Source organism: Astatotilapia calliptera, chromosome 5 (assembly GCF_900246225.1).
Source record: "Astatotilapia calliptera chromosome 5, fAstCal1.2, whole genome shotgun sequence".
In the NCBI taxonomy this organism is placed as follows: Eukaryota; Metazoa; Chordata; class Actinopteri; order Cichliformes; family Cichlidae; genus Astatotilapia; species Astatotilapia calliptera.
In genome coordinates, this window is record NC_039306.1 from 30,843,222 (window position 1) to 30,859,919 (window position 16,698).

The following is a 16,698-nucleotide window of genomic DNA, read 5'->3' on the forward strand; positions in this document are numbered from 1 at the left end:
CGTATATATATATACACACACACATGCTTCTCGGGCTAAGAATCCAGTATCCAGTTCCATTTTCAGAGTTTATTCTCAGTAAAACAAGTACAGCACATCACAGCAGTGACAGACACAATGCTTTACACATTACAGAAAGCACAGCACACTAACAATCTAGAGAAGAGCACAAAGATACTAAAACATGCCAACTTAAAGATTATTTAAATCAGCCTGACAGGTAACTAGTGGACACCACAACATGGCTTACCGTGAACGTTGTATCTGTGCTTATCAAATCTCTGAGGAATTCTCTGGACTTGTATTGAATCCTTTGACTTTCCCACAGGGCTTGAGCTTCTTCGAACAATACTCTCTCTTGTCTGTTGTGAAGCCAGATAGGTGTTGCAAGAGTTTTGGTTGAGATAGCCACGCCCCCCCCCCCCCCCTCCTTAACCCCAACCCCTCCTCCACCTCTCTCTCCTCCTACGATAGCAGGGACACCTCCTGCAGCCTCCAGTGCTTAGTACTGCTCTGCACTCTCTTTCCCCCCCCCCCCCCCCCTTCTCTTCTACGCAGCTCTCTTCCTTTTTGGTCAAACCAGATAAGCAGGTTGTACACAACTATTTGATGAACCAGATATTTCACCTTTGCTCTGCTTACTGTCACTCACAGACATTTAAATGCCCCACACTAAATGTGGGAAGTGTTCTGCCGCCCTTACTGTAAACAGAAGACGGAGCACTGCCATGTATAATAATCCACTACAACCATCTCCCCCACCAAGAAAACATGCTGGCAATAAGTAACTTTGGGATAATCATTAATAGCAGTGGCTTTCTTTGCCATTGTGAGAGCAAGTGAGCACACAGCATGGCCCAAATTACCCTACAACCTGAGCCTACAATACTGAAACTGTACATAAATGCTTAGTTCAAACAGGGTATTCCAGCATGACAGATCATTCCACTAAATACTGCACTCCTAGCAGCTGGTAGACACATTTAAAGACCTAATTTTCTTGTGGAGGTCCTCACGAAAATTACCACTGTCTAGTCACCACCATTTAACATCAATCACACAGTAACAACTGATACTTGTGTTGGCTCACTCATTCTGCTAGAGAAACTTCACACCTGTGTGCCAGCGCATAATAAAACTCTAAGGCGGCTTCTGGTAGAACCACTGCTCGAAAAAATGTTAGAGATGTGACACACCTCAAACTCGGCAATCACGCGACCTCTCAAAGAGGAAACAGTCCATGAAATCACCCAGATCACATTTAGAGAAAGCAGAATCAGTTTGCTAAAACCAGAAAACTAACCGGAATTAACAGCACACAAAAATTTTCTGTCTTCATTTTCTGTCATCTTCCTTGTTTTTGCCAAATGTGTCATTACAGGCAGGTGGAAGTGTGCCAGAAATGCCTGTGGTTTCAGATGGGATCAGGCTGTTCTCATGGAGACACACCCACAAGCCCAAGGACCCCCAGGGCCACAAGTCCTCAAAAATCATACATGGATTTTAAAAAGGAGCCCTGACTCACATGCCAATACAGAAAAAGATCTGCCACACCCATCACAGAGTACGTCACATACCAGGGTTCTACTTGAACACTGTACATTTCCATGGCATGACACAACATGACACACAGCTCAAAGTAGTGATAAACTGATAAAAATGTAGCTCCTGGAACAAAAAACATCCTGTTTTATTTCATAACAGGAGTGAGGTGAGTTGAGTGAAAATAGGAAAACAACAAAAACACACACCATAGAAAAGAAGTTTGTTCAGTTTTTATTTTTCTTGAACAGAGAGTGAGAACACTTTTATACCCCCAGCTGACACTGTCTCGTAATGACCTGAAGACTGGTTTTGGTTCTGCTGGCTCATCGTACGTGTGGACCAGCATGAGGTCCCATTACATGAAGGGAGAGAGCCCAAGTGACGCAGAGAGAGAGAGAGGGAGACTGACTCCTGGTTTAATTTAAGAAGAAATTAAATGTCGACTTGCCATCTGCCTGAGTCCCAGAAACAGTTGTGGCACTCCAGTTTTGCTCCTTCATATTAAAGCATCACAGGCTTCCTAATTACAATTCTGCATCTTTTTCCTCCCATTCCACATTCAGATCTTTGGGATAGATAATCAGTGGGTGTTATCTACATGCTTATATACAGTTCCATTATGTATGCATAATGGAAGCGGGAGAGTATTCACTTTACTAAATATGTCACTTTTCTAAAGCACAGCAGGGAAAGGGGCCTTTTCAGTTTCAGGGTATTCAGTTAAAAGTGATCAAAGTGGGGTGTGTGGAAAGAAGATAATATTGGGTTAAGCTATCATAGCTGCTTTTTAGTTTTACTAGACTTATACAATCAAAAAATAAAAAAGCAGCACTGAGCAAATGTTTTGTCCTCTTTAAATCAGCACTACAACAATGGCAGCAAGTACTAATTTCCTGTTATCTATTTAATGAAAAACTGTTCAAAGCAACATTGTTGAGAAGGGAAAATGTTCACACAGAATTGAAAATTACATTTAAAACTGCCGTGATGGTCCCCTTAATACTAAAATCCAGCACCTCACCCACATCCACAGATAACTGTTTTGTTTGATCAATTGTGTTCCCTCTGACACACACACACACACACACACACACACACACACACACACACACACACACACAATTACCATAATGAATGCAGCATGCTGAGAGGGGATGGGCAGGAGGCAAGGAGGGATGGGATGGGTGGAATACAAGGGCTATGAACTAAGACAAGAATACTACCCGGATATAGAGACCTCCCTTCAAGGTAAAGGAAAATGAGGGAAACAGAGGCTTCTAATTACCAGCAAGAACAACAAAAAGAGTTATTAAGAAAAAAAAAAGCCACATTCTCCCCCCCCAACAGGAAACTCTTATGAAGTTTTTATGCTCCTGCCCTGAGTAGAAGACTTAGAAAAGGCAAAAAGGCAGTCTTGCTTTGGATGAACATTTCCAACATCCCAAAATACAAATTCTACCTATCCACTTGGCTATCGAGGAGAAAACTCTGGTCCCAAAGCTTTGCTGCTTCCCTGGAGCACCATAATTACCCCTCCTATAGGACTGCTGGGAGAGCCACGCTGTGCGTCTGCCCATTAATGCCTTGCCTCAGTACTGCACACCCTGCTATGTCAACAGGTTCATACTGTATAAAAGCAGCTATGATGAGACTAAAGAAAGAGGCCAGTGAAAATGCCTGGGTAGAACATTATTAAATGACACCTCCCAGACAAAGGAGACAACAATCACGGACACAGCTACACATTAAGAACGTTTGCCCTATAAGCAGGGAATCTTTAAACTGCAATGGATACTATACAAACTACATTATTACCAGAGTGATGTTTTAAGACACACACCACTACAAATTCAGTACAAGTTATAAGTATAATTTTAAAGCCACTAATCTTATATAACTGGAGTAAGCTACAAATTATAGAAAAAAAACAGCTTTGCAAGAGCTGTTATTTTTATTTAACACACTGGCCTGGTGATATATTTTTAGAATTAATCAAAAAAGGACTATGACACTATTTTTTCAAAGTGTAGGTCTTTGTGTATTTTACCACTTAAACTTAGCAAGCAGATTTTATAATCCATACCACTCTGCATTCCACCCCTGCTAATACTGGTCCATACTGTATTTACTCCTGCAGCCTTGAAAGCACTACGCACATACTGACACTCCAAAATATTTCCCCCCCCCTATCTGTGTTCCTCTTTCTCCTGACTGGCATGGGAACCAGAGGCTTAATTACACCTATTTACAGTCTGGATGGATCATTAACCAGCCAGCAAGAAACACATGAGTGGAAGCAGAGTTGTCATCAGACAAAGCCTTTCAATGACCCTCAATGCATCATACTTCCACAAACTTAAGAGCTTTCAACTTTACATTCGATGAGTGACTTGATCAAGTATTAAATGGCACTTGTAAGAAAGCCAGGTCTATTTATAAAGCCCACACCCTAAGCTAGTCTGAGTAACTTTGCAAACCAAACAAAAGCAACAAACAAGTAAAACAAGTAAATTATAAATAGGAACGCAGATCCAAACCAAAATTTAACATATCCCTTTTTTAGTTCAGGCTCTGTGTCTCCATAAAGTTTCATGCAATTTGGCAAAGTAGATTCATCTGACAAACAGATGAATGCAGTACAAGTATACCTTCACCAAAGACAGGACAAGAGAAAGAAGAGCAACTGTGGCAAATACAGCAGCTATAACGAGAGGTCAACCCACCTGTCGAGGTTTCAGCTTATCCTGCCAATCGTACTGGCCAATGCCTTTATAGCTGACTCCCAGCCACCACGGTATTCCTTGCTTGTCCTGCAGGAAAGCACACACATGCAAATAAACCACACTTTCACTCCTTAGAGGTAACTTTATTGGTGTGTCTAAAAAAAAGAAAGAGGCCTGTTACCAAAGTAATTACCCTGTTAGGCTCACAACAATTGCAACTCAAGAAGAGATCAAATACATTTAAGCTCTTAAAACTTCAACACTGCTGTTTGATCTCCTCACACACCTTGATTTAATTAGGTTTGGTAAGGGAAAAATAAAACTGTGCATGAATAAGAAAGTGAGAAAAGCTGAATGGATAGATTGCTGTCTTAGCTGAATCAAAAAGCTCACATTTCAACCATCATAGGAAAAAAAAGTAGGAATAGGGGTTAGATTGATGTGTTTAGACTAGATGTAGACGTAAGCTTGTTTTAATGTTAAGCTACTGTATGACACAAGGCACTGCCATTACCTTCACTGGGTAATAATGGACTCCATATGTTGGCAGGGACTCCACCAGGGCCAGATACCTTCAGTGAAAGAGGAACAGGTTAACAGGAATTCAGCCACTTACACTTCATCACTGTCATCTGGCTGTTGTAATACAACAGACTGAGTGGGATTTAAGCTACAGCCATTGAGAAGCCACAATCATTTGAAGTGGCAAGCTGATCGATTTGTTTCAGGGCTGTGACAGAGTCCATTGATCAGTTCAAGGGCAGAAATCATCGGAGTGTAAATGACCCAGGGTTGCACAGAATTACAGTCCTGGGAAAAACAGTGCAGGGCTGACACTCTCCCAAGGCTGGCTGGCAAACTGCCGACTCTAAGAGCACCTCCTCTAATTAATGACACATTCTGGCATGGTGACAGTCACCTCTTAAAACAACAGCCACCACAGAGCAGACATGTTAAGTTAAAGAGTAAGACCTGACGTAGAAGCTGCTGTAATGCAGAAGAGAAGTTCAGCCTTAAATCATTTTTAGTCTCACACACACACACACACACACACACACACACACACACACACACACACACACACACACACGTTTTCATGACTTACTGAACAATGGCTTGCCCTCTGGTCAGTCCTATCAGCTTCTTGTAATGTTCAATCACTTTTTCCTCACTGTAAATGGATAGATAAAACATTTAATGAATAATCCATCAAGTGTAGCATATTGAAGCCACAGAGGGATTGCTGTGCGAGGGCCATTTCTCCAACACACTTTCTGACTGCTCATGCAGAAAATGCAGTCTGCCCTACTGGCTTGCTAATGGCTCTCGTCTACCTCTCCTGCAAACGCCTCACATTTACATCCCATTGTAATCATTTCTTAACAGCCACACTGCAAACATACTGAAACTTAACACACAGAGAAAGCGAGAACGACAGACGTGTACATGTGGTCACCCAAGCACCATAACAATGTAATTTTAATTAGGATATTAAACTGCTGTATCAGCTTCAGAGACTGTAGCAGCCTCAGATGACCAAGATAAGCAAGAGCAAAGTGGATTGAAGAGGCAGACAGTGATCTTTCAGACAGTCTGTGGCTGTCAGCACCTCCCAGTACTCTCCAGGACTAATGAGCAAACGTAATTAACACGACCCAGACGCTAATGAGTCACACTGTCAGAGGAAAAAGCTTCTGACAATAAGAGACTAGGTCTGCATTCAACCTTGACACCTAAAAAAGCTCATCAGAAGAGTTAACTGCTGTGTTCAACCAGGCGTTGCTGACCAGTGAGCAGATTTGTTAGAGTCGTGAAGAAAGGGGCTGTGGTGTTGGCTAAAAGTTTCTTTGGTGCTAATCCGAAACTACTTAATCATTCATTATCCTCGTGCATTTTGTGGTTTTCTCAGACCACAAGATCTCAGATATCTTACCAGTAGTTGAGAGACGGGTGTTCCCTTAATACTCTGGTGGGCAGGACTGGTAGCTGTTTCAGGTCTGATGTAGCAGTTTCAGCACTGGAGTGGGGGAAAAAAATTCTGTTAATTTACAGTAACAGAAAAAGTTATTGTGCTATCCTTTATTGCTGGCAGTGTGACAGTAAAGCACCAAAACTGCACCGTTTATTGCCTGTTAACACACAATAGTGTACAAGACTTCCTATACATGGGAATCATGCTTAGAAGTCCAAGGTATCCTGTTTTGGCCTTAAAGTAAGTGGCCTGTGTTGACCATGAGTAAAGAAAATTTCAGTGTTTACGCAAAAATCTCAACCCAAAGTCTAAAAATGTGTCGAGAACATTTCTCCACATGTTCGGACTTTCACAGTGCGTTTTGGATTTCAATCTTAAGGCATGGCAGCAATAACTCACCCTTGTAGATCTTTAAAAAAGGTGCACTGTCAGGATATTGTTTTCATCTTTCTTATCTGAGGTAGAAAGAGTATAACGTCCCGCCAAGACAAAACTTGGGCTTTATTCATGTCTTGCCAGACTTCATTTGCGCAGCACATGCAGAGCTTTTAAGTCACAAAGGGCTTGGAGAAAAATAATCTCTTAAAAAATATCAAAGCCGTTCTATGCAGGTTCTCCGCAGTAAGCCACTTCAGTTATGTAATTTACTGCATGTAAATAATAGTATATCGATTCCTCTTCACGGGTAAGCCAAAGAAGGGGTGTTCTCATGCACAAACCAACCAACTGTTGTAATCACTTTATCTGTACAGAACTGTGGTGTTACTGACTGTCAAGGTCTCTGATACTGAACCATGAGTCACTGCAGCCTCTTGTAGATGGGAGCACTGGGTCTACAGTTTCTGTCAGACAAAAACGGCTCAGGCTTGGCGGGCCAGTCCACTGGAGACCTGAACAAAAGCCATTCACAAGCACTTGGCAGCCTCTGCCTGTGTTGAAAAGTACTGTATGGGCCAGTCCTATTACAAAACAATCCATGTCTTCTCAGACAGGCCTATAATATTAATATGTAGATCACACCATATTTAATATAAAGCTATTAGAACATCCTCAGTTCTTGTGCTATCTAACTAAATTACAATAACCTTGAAAATAAGTATTGAATGACTTTAAGATCATAACCATTTAACCTCAAGCTGACTTTGTGGTCATCACTTTAGCTCATCTTCAGAGAGTAATGGAATCAAACGGTAAGACGGAACCCTAACGATCCAGCTATGCGAACCTGCTCCCTAAACCAAAGGAAAAGAGTGAACCACCACAAGGACAGAGGCTCCTGACTCATTCTCCCCTGTAGTTACCTCTCCTAGGTTGACTGGGTTTTGCTGCCACGGCACTTAGCTGTGTGTTTGATGGCATACATTTTATGGGGAGCTGGGGCCTGGTGTTGTCGAGGTGATCTACTCTGCAGCCGCACTGCCGTGTCAGCAATCTGGAATTCATTACTATGTCTGTTATCTTCCCGCAGAATGCAGCGTGGGGGCAATTCCTACACCCAGTGCAGCCCAACCCGGAGCAGCCTACCCAGTGTGGGAGCGATAATGCTCATGTGTCAGCTGTTCCACAGGGCTGAGACATGGCGAGTTTGGAAGAGAGCACAATGAGAGAGCTGGTTGCTGTGAATCGACCACTAACTACAGGGTACACCTGCAAATAGAACTGAAGACCAAAACTGTCTGGGTGTAATGCCGGTTTATGCGCCGCACATTTTGAACTAAACAGACACTCAAGTTAACTCGAAATCATCAACAGATGAATAGACAAATGTCTGAAGATTACGTTTGAAGGTAATTACAATTACTCAAAAGAAAGAAAAAAAAATCCCCAGCCGCTCTTTAAACTGTAAGGCATAATTAAAGCCATCAATCAGTTCAGTGATTTCCAATGCTTCCACCAAACCCCAGAGAACTGCTGAAACTTGTTGCTGTGAATTATACCTGCAGGTGCGGAGAGGACAGCAATAAAGTGTGAATCAGTATGCAATACTGCACAGGAAAAGGAATTCTAACACAGAACACAATGGGAGACCTGATGGCGCATTAATTCAAATCACAGCAGGGGGCCAGCCCACACCAAAACAAAAGCATGACTACAGTGAGTCCTCCTGACGCCAAGTTGTCTGCAATTGGACAGTGGGTCTGGCTCATCCCTCTTAAGGCAGCTGTGTCTGTATGCGGAGGGCTCCCTGACTCCTCCGCAGCTAATCTTTACTGCTCCAGGACCCTTCGCTGATACAGTATATGGGAGGCACATTCATATGCTTCCTGAGGGGATTTACTTGGCCTATTCTCTCACAGGAGTAGAAATAAAGGAGATCACTGACAGGGATGAGAAATACTTCCACAGAGAAGTGGGGGATGCACCAGGACAATAATAGTGGTAGATAAATGGGATGGGGGTGCTATGATCAAGTCAGACAAGGAAAAAAGTATTTTGCCACTGAGGGAAATCCATTCTATTTATTAATGTGTAAAGTAAACAAAATCTATTGTGTTTTACAGCCTAAAATCTAGCAACCACAATGCAAGTAGATATCCCTGCAAATACAGACTAACGAAACTCCCAAAAAACTAAAACAGAACTGTTTGATTTGGAAACTTCCCATCATCCTCTCTGATTCTTCCAGATTTGTTGGCCAGTTTTCTTTTATTGTGCTTTCAGAGTCAGGGCAAAGTACAGCCCATCCCTACACCCACATGAACTGAAAGTTCAGACAGTAAAGTGCATGTTACACTTTAAGGATATAACAAGCCTGAAATCAAAACACACTGAAATGAAACACAAGAGGAATAAATCTGCATTGAAGCTATAATAAATGGTAATTAATATTTATCAGGTCAGTCGCGCTTGTAAGAAAATGGAGCAAGTTAATGAGCACAAGCAGATGCAGCCAAGTTGTGTTTTTCCCTTTTTTTCCTGCAGGAGAACAAAGGCAAAGGTTTGACAAGAGGTTGAACTGCATTTTCAGCATTGCATATATATCGCCATTCAAACAACACAAGCGCACTCGCCTTACAAAGCACAAATCTTTGTTTCTGCACAATGGACGGAGAGGCCTTTAGAGGCAAAGCAAAGAGACAACACATGCAGGTTCAGGCTGCTTCAAGCTGCTTGCTCATTCAATCAGACAGGCCAGTGTTTACTAGTGGCAGCAAATGTCCTTCACTTCTATGACTGGAGGGGGAAAAAAACAAAAAAAAACAAACAACCCCCCCCCCCCCACACACACACACACACACTTTATCACTAGGCAGGCTTCTGAGAGCAAGTTGACTATGAAAGCATTATCACAACTAGTGAACAGATTATTGAGCTCTGGAACAGAATCTCCCACCAGTGTCATCGACCCAATCGTGTACACTACGTCCCATGTTTGTACATGTGTCATTCAGGCCATGTTTGTTAGGGTACGTGACATTTATTAATAGATGACGCCATCACTACATGCCAAAAAGTAAATCTGTAAAGTGTTCCATATGTTTAGAGCACAAACACATTGCATCATTGCAATTGCATACGCAAAGGCAGGAATTAATAGTAAATCTGTCTTTGAAAGCACTATGTGGATAATGCCAAGCCACATGAGGTTCAGGTAAATGCCACAAGAGCAACCAGAAAAAAAAAAAAGAAAAGAAAAAACAAAATTATTAACTCAGATAAGTCCACCATAATACAAAATCTGAGCCAGCAAGTTGTACATTAACAGACAGCCATCGTTTAAACAAACAGAACTGACCAATGAACTTGGCAAACTCTGCTTCCTTTATAGATGACAGGAACAAATACTTTATAGATTATGCAAAGCCTGCATTCAAGTGCATAACTTAACTTATAAAAATGTGTATGGAAATCCGTTTATCCAATACATCAAAACATCTTTCTAAACTTCAACAGATAGTACTGTTTTGAATGAAAATCAACTTGATGTAATAAAGACCTTTGAGCCAGGCAATATTTCAAGGGGTTCTTACCTGCTGTAATCTCCTTTGGCCTCCTAAAAATGGGAAAACAAAGAAATTAGTGAAAATATTGCTAGAAAAGTCAAGACTTAATAAACTGTGCTAGTAGCTAACATTACCGCAGAGGTCAGTCACTACAAAGGCAACATTACATAGTAAACATCAACACGTTTAATTTTGAATTTCATTCATTTCAATAGCTAATAGCTAAAAGCAAGCATGTAGTCGAAGCATAAGGTGATTTTAGACGTCACTGTTGATATAAAAAGGCACAGTTTGGGTAACAACAGCTCCGACTGTAGCCCCCCCACCCCCTCAAGAGACAACTATTTTCAAATGTTGCGAGTCCACCGAGCGTCCTCGTTTGGGCTGAGTGACAACACTTTAGCCTGGAAAGGCTGCGACAAAATCTTTCTTACCTGCAATGCGAACGCGGCTAACTTGAACACATTTTCACTCTCCACTTCAATGGTCTCCTGTTGTTAAAAAAAGAAGAAGAAGAAAAAATTGGCAAGGGTATTTAAAAAGACAATGTGTAGCCCGTTTGAAACACTTGACTTGAGAGAAAAACCTTCCCGTCCCGTACCTCGGTCCCACCGTTACCGACTGAACCACTCTCGCAAAGTCAACCCCGTGTTACAAAAAAAAAAAAACTGCCCGTGAAGAGGATTTAACATGTTTTTCAGTCCCCGAATTTATCCTGTCGTTTACTCGTTAAAACTTAACGCACACACCGGAGTGCAGAGAGAGCCTGGGTTAATGCCCTGACTGAAGTTGCTGCCCCCTCGGCAAAGTGGTACGGTCCGAAAGCAGGTTCAACAGTCTGCGTCTCCCATGGAGATCAGTCTGCTCTCCCCGCGAAAAGAAAAAACGGCAACCGCAACGTTTGATCACGTGCTGCCTTCATGTGCTCCTCGTATACCCCACGTTCCCCTGTCCTCTTTTAGCAAATTTGCGCAGAACTTCACACATTTAAGTTTATTTCAAAATGATTAAAAATAATCAAACACCAGTATCTATTAACGTTTATTAACTCTTGTCAGCAAGTAGCACAATAATTTTGCTTAATTTTTTTTTATAAATAATTTAACTAAAATACAAAGGGAAAGTGACTCCGGAGCTCTGAGTTTTTCATTTCTGTGTTGAAACCTTTTGTTCTGTTTGAATGTACCCTAAACATTAACATTCGACTTTGATAACACCGTTAGTAAATTAGAACAACACTAGGTGGTTTCCAATTGCCACTGAAAGCAGCATTCTGCTCTTGAGCAGTGGTAGAGGGCCTACTGAGAGATATAACAGTATATTATGAATAAATATTACGTAGGCACAACAATTCAGTGTAAAGAACCATGAGCAAAGGAAATCAGCGCATAGCAGGCTATGGGAAGTTGTTACATCTGAAGCAAAATGATGGGAATTTGTGATTTGTCATGCTAAAACAATAGGGAATCAAAATGGGCAATATTAATTCTGTAGAAAAGTGAATGTTTTATTTTTAAAATGTGCATCATGTAGATTTTTTTTCTTAATATTTACTCAAAATTAAATTACCCAGAGCTGTTATGCACCTTCCCATAATGCAATCAGCTATTGTGTGCAATTTATTAAAATGCCAGTTTTGGATACCCTTATACAAAATATTAAAAATAATAATAATTTTTTAAAATATTTTGCTTCAGATGTAACAACTTCACATAGCCTGCTGTGAGCTGATTTTCTTTGCTCATATATATTATATAAAACACATTTTGCTCGCAAACACTTACATTAAACACTAGAGATTTAGCATTTAGGAAGAACAGCTCCACTGTTGTGTTGTCTTTCAAGAGGGTGATCTTCTCAATGTAAAACCTGTGAAAAGTTTATTTTGGGTCAGTAAGGCTTACTAGAAACAGATTGCCAGTGCAAGTCAGCCAGTGTTTGAGCATTAAGCACATCATCATGTTCAACACAGTAATGCTGTTTGGAAGACATACAGCTGGATTTAAACCATGTTCCATTACTGCCACCTGCTGGTCATGACGAAACAGTGGATGTTGCTTCAAAACGGGGCTCTCATTATTATAGTGTGTAGAACAATAAGACATGATAGGCTGATGCTTCCAGTAAAACACTCACTCACCTCACAAGGAACTTGAGCTCCAAAGGCCCCGAAGTCTTGGAGAAGTAATGATCGAGGACTTTACGATCTAGCTGGAGCCAGTTACTCTGGCCACTGAGCAGGGATTAATTGCAAAAGAAAAAAAAGAAAATAATTTTTGCAATACAGCTATTTTTCAATTATTTCCCTTTTATTGTTAAAGTAAATTTTCCTCAAGTGCACTTTTGCATTAAAGTGTACACATGTGGAAATGTACTTACGTGTCATCTATGAAGCACAATCCAAAGTACTCTTTCTCCTTCAGATTAAAATGTGACGCTACCAGATCTAGCAGTTCACGGGACAAAAGCTTGGGCTGTAAAGTTTTAAATAATATGCAGGAGCTCAGTTTAAACTACTACTACTATTATTTTTTTAAACATAAAACACCATAAATACAATGTGAAATAAATTAAAAGGGTGACGTACCTGAACCAGCAGCTCCAGCTTGCGGTCATCAAGGAGGTGAACTTGGCACAGGCGGCCCTCTGTCATCTAGAGGGGAGAAACAAAGACAACTCCTGTAAAACAACACCAGAACACCTCACTGTCTCCACATCCACCTGTGCGTCTCAGCTCAAAGCTGTGCCTCCACTGTTTCAGGCCTCTTTTCAGGTCCTCTTCAGTGTCACGATTGGCTTTGTGATGAAGGAGTGAATAGGTAAGAAAATCCACAAGCTAAGCACCCATTTGGGACCCACGCTCCCAAAGATCAAAGTCTTCACAAGATCATTCTCTTTACATGTCTGAGAACTATTGTTTAAAAGTCCACTGGCAACACTTTGGCCACAGGTCTGCTTTTTATAAGGCCACAGTGAATCTCAGAAAAAGACATGGAGATTCTTTTGCCGCCAGACAGGATCCCATATCCTGTCTGCTGGTGTGTCCTTTTCACCCACATATCCTTCCTCTGCATCAACACTAGTCCTATGAAAACATTTAAGATGTCGTCATCCCACTTTTTCCTCTGCTGTAAAGAAAGAGCAGTGAAAGACAATGATGTCCTCCTCCAGAGTTTAATTGAATTCCCAGTCTATTGTTTATGATGAATGGTTTGTAAGACTCATTATGTTGCAGTCAGCAGAACTGTCTTTCACTGCAGAGCACCGTAAACATTATTGTCTTGTGATAACTTATAACTTAATTTTTTAAGCTGCCACCAACACTTTGATCTGGTTCTGATCATTTGAGACGTGCACACTCCAAGTGCCATTAATACAGAAAAGGGATTTCTATGTAGCACTGAGGAATGCAGCGACACTGCTATATTCATTTCCTTGTGTTAACATATATTATTCCTTGCTAGTGGAGGCATCGGTCTGCTACAATGTACTATGAACACACTTCATATTTGCAGGCTTTATTCAAACACTCCTGTCTGTAGAGTAGCTGCATATAAGGCTGCCATGAGCAGCTGTTAGCTTAGCTTGGCATGATGATGGGAAACAATGGGAAGCAGCTAGCTTGGTACTGTCAAAAGGAAGTTCGACTACAAGCACAGCTGAAACATTGACATGGTTCAATGTTATTTCATCTTTCAAAAACTTCATTCCCTCTTAGTTTGACCAGCCCAAAGTGGTTTTTGTAATATCATGTAGTAGACTGAGCCTGTGAAACACACTAGAGGGAAGAAGCGCCAGCAAACACAATCTCAACATATAAGAAAGCTTATAGTGATAATGTTAAAGCTTCTCATTGGGGCTGGATCAGGTGATCATTTAGTTAAGATGTAATAGGCCCCAGCTGCTGTGTGCTTGCTATGACGCACTGAGCATTTCTCCATCATTGGAACTCTCCACGTGTTTACACACCACTATGCTATTTCATCTTTTATTTTGAAAGTCTGGCTTTCTCGCACAGTGTCCTTTGTTCTGCCTTCCTCCACTCACCCCCAACAAGTCGCAGGACATGACTGCCCCTCCCTGAGCCTGGTTCTGCTGGAGGTTTCTTCCTGTTAAAATGGAGTTTTTTTCTTCACACTGTCTCCAAGTGCTTGCTCATAGGGGTTGTCTGATTGTTGGGGGTTTTTCCTCTGTCATTGCAGGGTCTTTACCCTACTTGAGGTGACAACTTTTGGGATTTGGCCTCTTTGGAGGTAACTGAGGGTCACACTGACCTCCATTCAGGGAGACCACAGGCAGGGAAGACGTCTTGTGGCACTTTGTTAACCTTAAATGTACTAGGACATATCGTTCTCAGCACCACAACAGAGCAGTCATTTCACTTTTATACAGCACAGGCTGCTTTTCCAAGCTGCTGTTTTTCAACACCCAAAACCTCAGTGAGACTTACGCTTCCAGAGACAGCTGGATGTGTGTGTTCAGTTGTGTGTACGGTCATGCTAACTTTTTATTGTGCCATAATTTTGCTGAAAGCTGTAAAGTTCCAGATTTTAAAACGACCTCCTCCGTCTACTGTGCACGTGTCCAAAGGTTTAAGCCTCTGAATCTCTGCCAAAGACAAACATAAAGAATCACAGCAGCTCGACTGTATGAGAAACACATCTTTGGCAGCTTTGTTGTGGTCTGCCCATTATGTGGTTCTCTTTTCATACTTCTTTGTGTCTTGCTCTCTTTTGTCTTGTGTCTCCTGGGCTTTCTTGTCTGTGTCTGTCAGTGTTTCTTTCTTATCTTTTCGTGTGCGTCATGTCACGTTTTTACTCCCTCTTTTTGTTGTTGTTGGGGTTTTTTTTTCTAGCCTTGTTATTGTCACATGCCTCTTGATTGCGTTGACCAGAGTCTCATTAATTCCCTGTGTATTTAGACTCCTGTCCTCCCTTTGTTAGTCATCAGTTTATCTGTTTACTGGCCACCTGTACGGTTGCCTTTCTGATTTGGTGTTGTGCTGTTTGACCTTCTGCTGGTTTATGTTTGAACTGTGTCTTGCAACAGTTTTGGTAAGTCGTATTAAAGCTGATATTGTTATATTACCTCTTAGCCACATTTTTGCATTTAGGACTCTCCTGAACTCCACACATAACAAGATTTGCCTTGATAAGAATTATAGTAGATGACAGTAATGTCCATTGTTTAAACAGGGATTAATCACTATAGCAACCCTTTTATGAGTTGTTGTTGCTGTCCAAGCCACAGTCCTTCCAAGAGCCTATCTATCAATGCTGTATTGTTGTAAGCCGGGGACATCAAAACAGAAAGAAAGGGACAAAGGTCTTTAGATAATGGTCCGATTTTAAACTCACAGCCAGTCGTTAAAGTGACCTCACTATCTAAAACTGCGTGGGACACAAAGCCTCTCATCCATAAGTTTTTACTCTCCGTGTCAATGTTTAATTATTTGTTAAAAGTGTCTATAACGGTATCCTGTCCTCCGTAAAATAATGTGCACAGCAGAAACAAGGTCTTGTATCGTTCTTTATGATGACTAAAATCAGGTTATCACCTCACTAAATTAACCCATGGTTTCCCAATCTAGTTATCAGTTCATTCAAATAATACAGGCTGTACTTCCTGAGAATTCTCAGGAGGAATAACATCACACAGAGACTGCTGGTGTCCTTCTACAGAGCCACCATTGAGAGTGTTCTAACTTACTGCATATGCATCTGGTATACTAGCTGCACAGGGGCTCAGAGGAAAGCACTCCAAGGGATCATTAACACCGCCCAAAAGATCACTGGCTGCCCTCTCCCCACACTGGAAGTTCTACACAACGCCCACTGTTTTAAAAAGGCCCAAAACATCATAAAAGACACCTCACATCCTGGCCACTCCCTGTTCGAACTGTTGCCCTCAGGCAGACGGTACAGGGCAATCAGAGCAAGGACTAATAGACTCAAACACAGCTGTTATCCAACTGCAATAACACATCTGAATACTACAAAAAAATGTCCATCACGCCACTCTTGTGTTAATCTATGCACGGTCTGAAGCATGTGTGTGGGAATGTATGTGAATGTTTTACTGTTATATCTTATTAGTATTTTAAGTATTCTATCTATTTTATTTATTGAATTTTATTGTTTTATTTATATTTTGATATTGCTAGGGATGATGCAATGATCGGGGACCATTCTTAATTTCGTTGTTCTCATGACAATGACAATAAAGTTTCTGATTCTGATTCTGATAAGTAGTGGTTATACAAAGGAAAACAAAATTATAATATTATAAATATATGAAGAGGTTAAACAAATAATACAGACTGAAAGCTACACAGACAGGCCCACTTTGATGCTTCAGAGATTAATTCTAGGAAACAACAAACTTTTCAGTGACATAGAGGAATGCTTACATTTAATTGTTGTATTATGTGCATTTTGGGGGTTGAGGAAGTCAATTTCAAGTACTATGAAAATGAAAATAGCGCTGCTTTAAAATTAAAGGGATGTGATACCTG

General features: G+C 41.1%; 1 protein-coding gene across 5 annotated transcripts in view; it reads right to left on the minus strand.

Annotated features, from left to right (window-relative positions):
- Positions 1-16,698, minus strand: part of frmd4ba (FERM domain containing 4Ba) — a 41,991-nt gene that overhangs the window by 9,784 nt on the left and 15,509 nt on the right. For all 5 annotated transcript variants that reach the window (XM_026168877.1, XM_026168880.1, XM_026168875.1 and 2 more), the window contains exons 2-11: positions 12,772-12,837; positions 12,564-12,658; positions 12,325-12,417; positions 11,969-12,053; positions 10,619-10,675; positions 10,212-10,234; positions 6,202-6,285; positions 5,374-5,439; positions 4,783-4,840; positions 4,269-4,355 (exon numbers count right to left, since the gene is read on the minus strand). In XM_026168877.1, the coding sequence (XP_026024662.1) occupies positions 4,269-4,355; positions 4,783-4,840; positions 5,374-5,439; positions 6,202-6,285; positions 10,212-10,234; positions 10,619-10,675; positions 11,969-12,053; positions 12,325-12,417; positions 12,564-12,658; positions 12,772-12,837 (714 nt within the window). The remainder of the gene's footprint in view (positions 1-4,268; positions 4,356-4,782; positions 4,841-5,373; positions 5,440-6,201; positions 6,286-10,211; positions 10,235-10,618; positions 10,676-11,968; positions 12,054-12,324; positions 12,418-12,563; positions 12,659-12,771; positions 12,838-16,698) is intronic.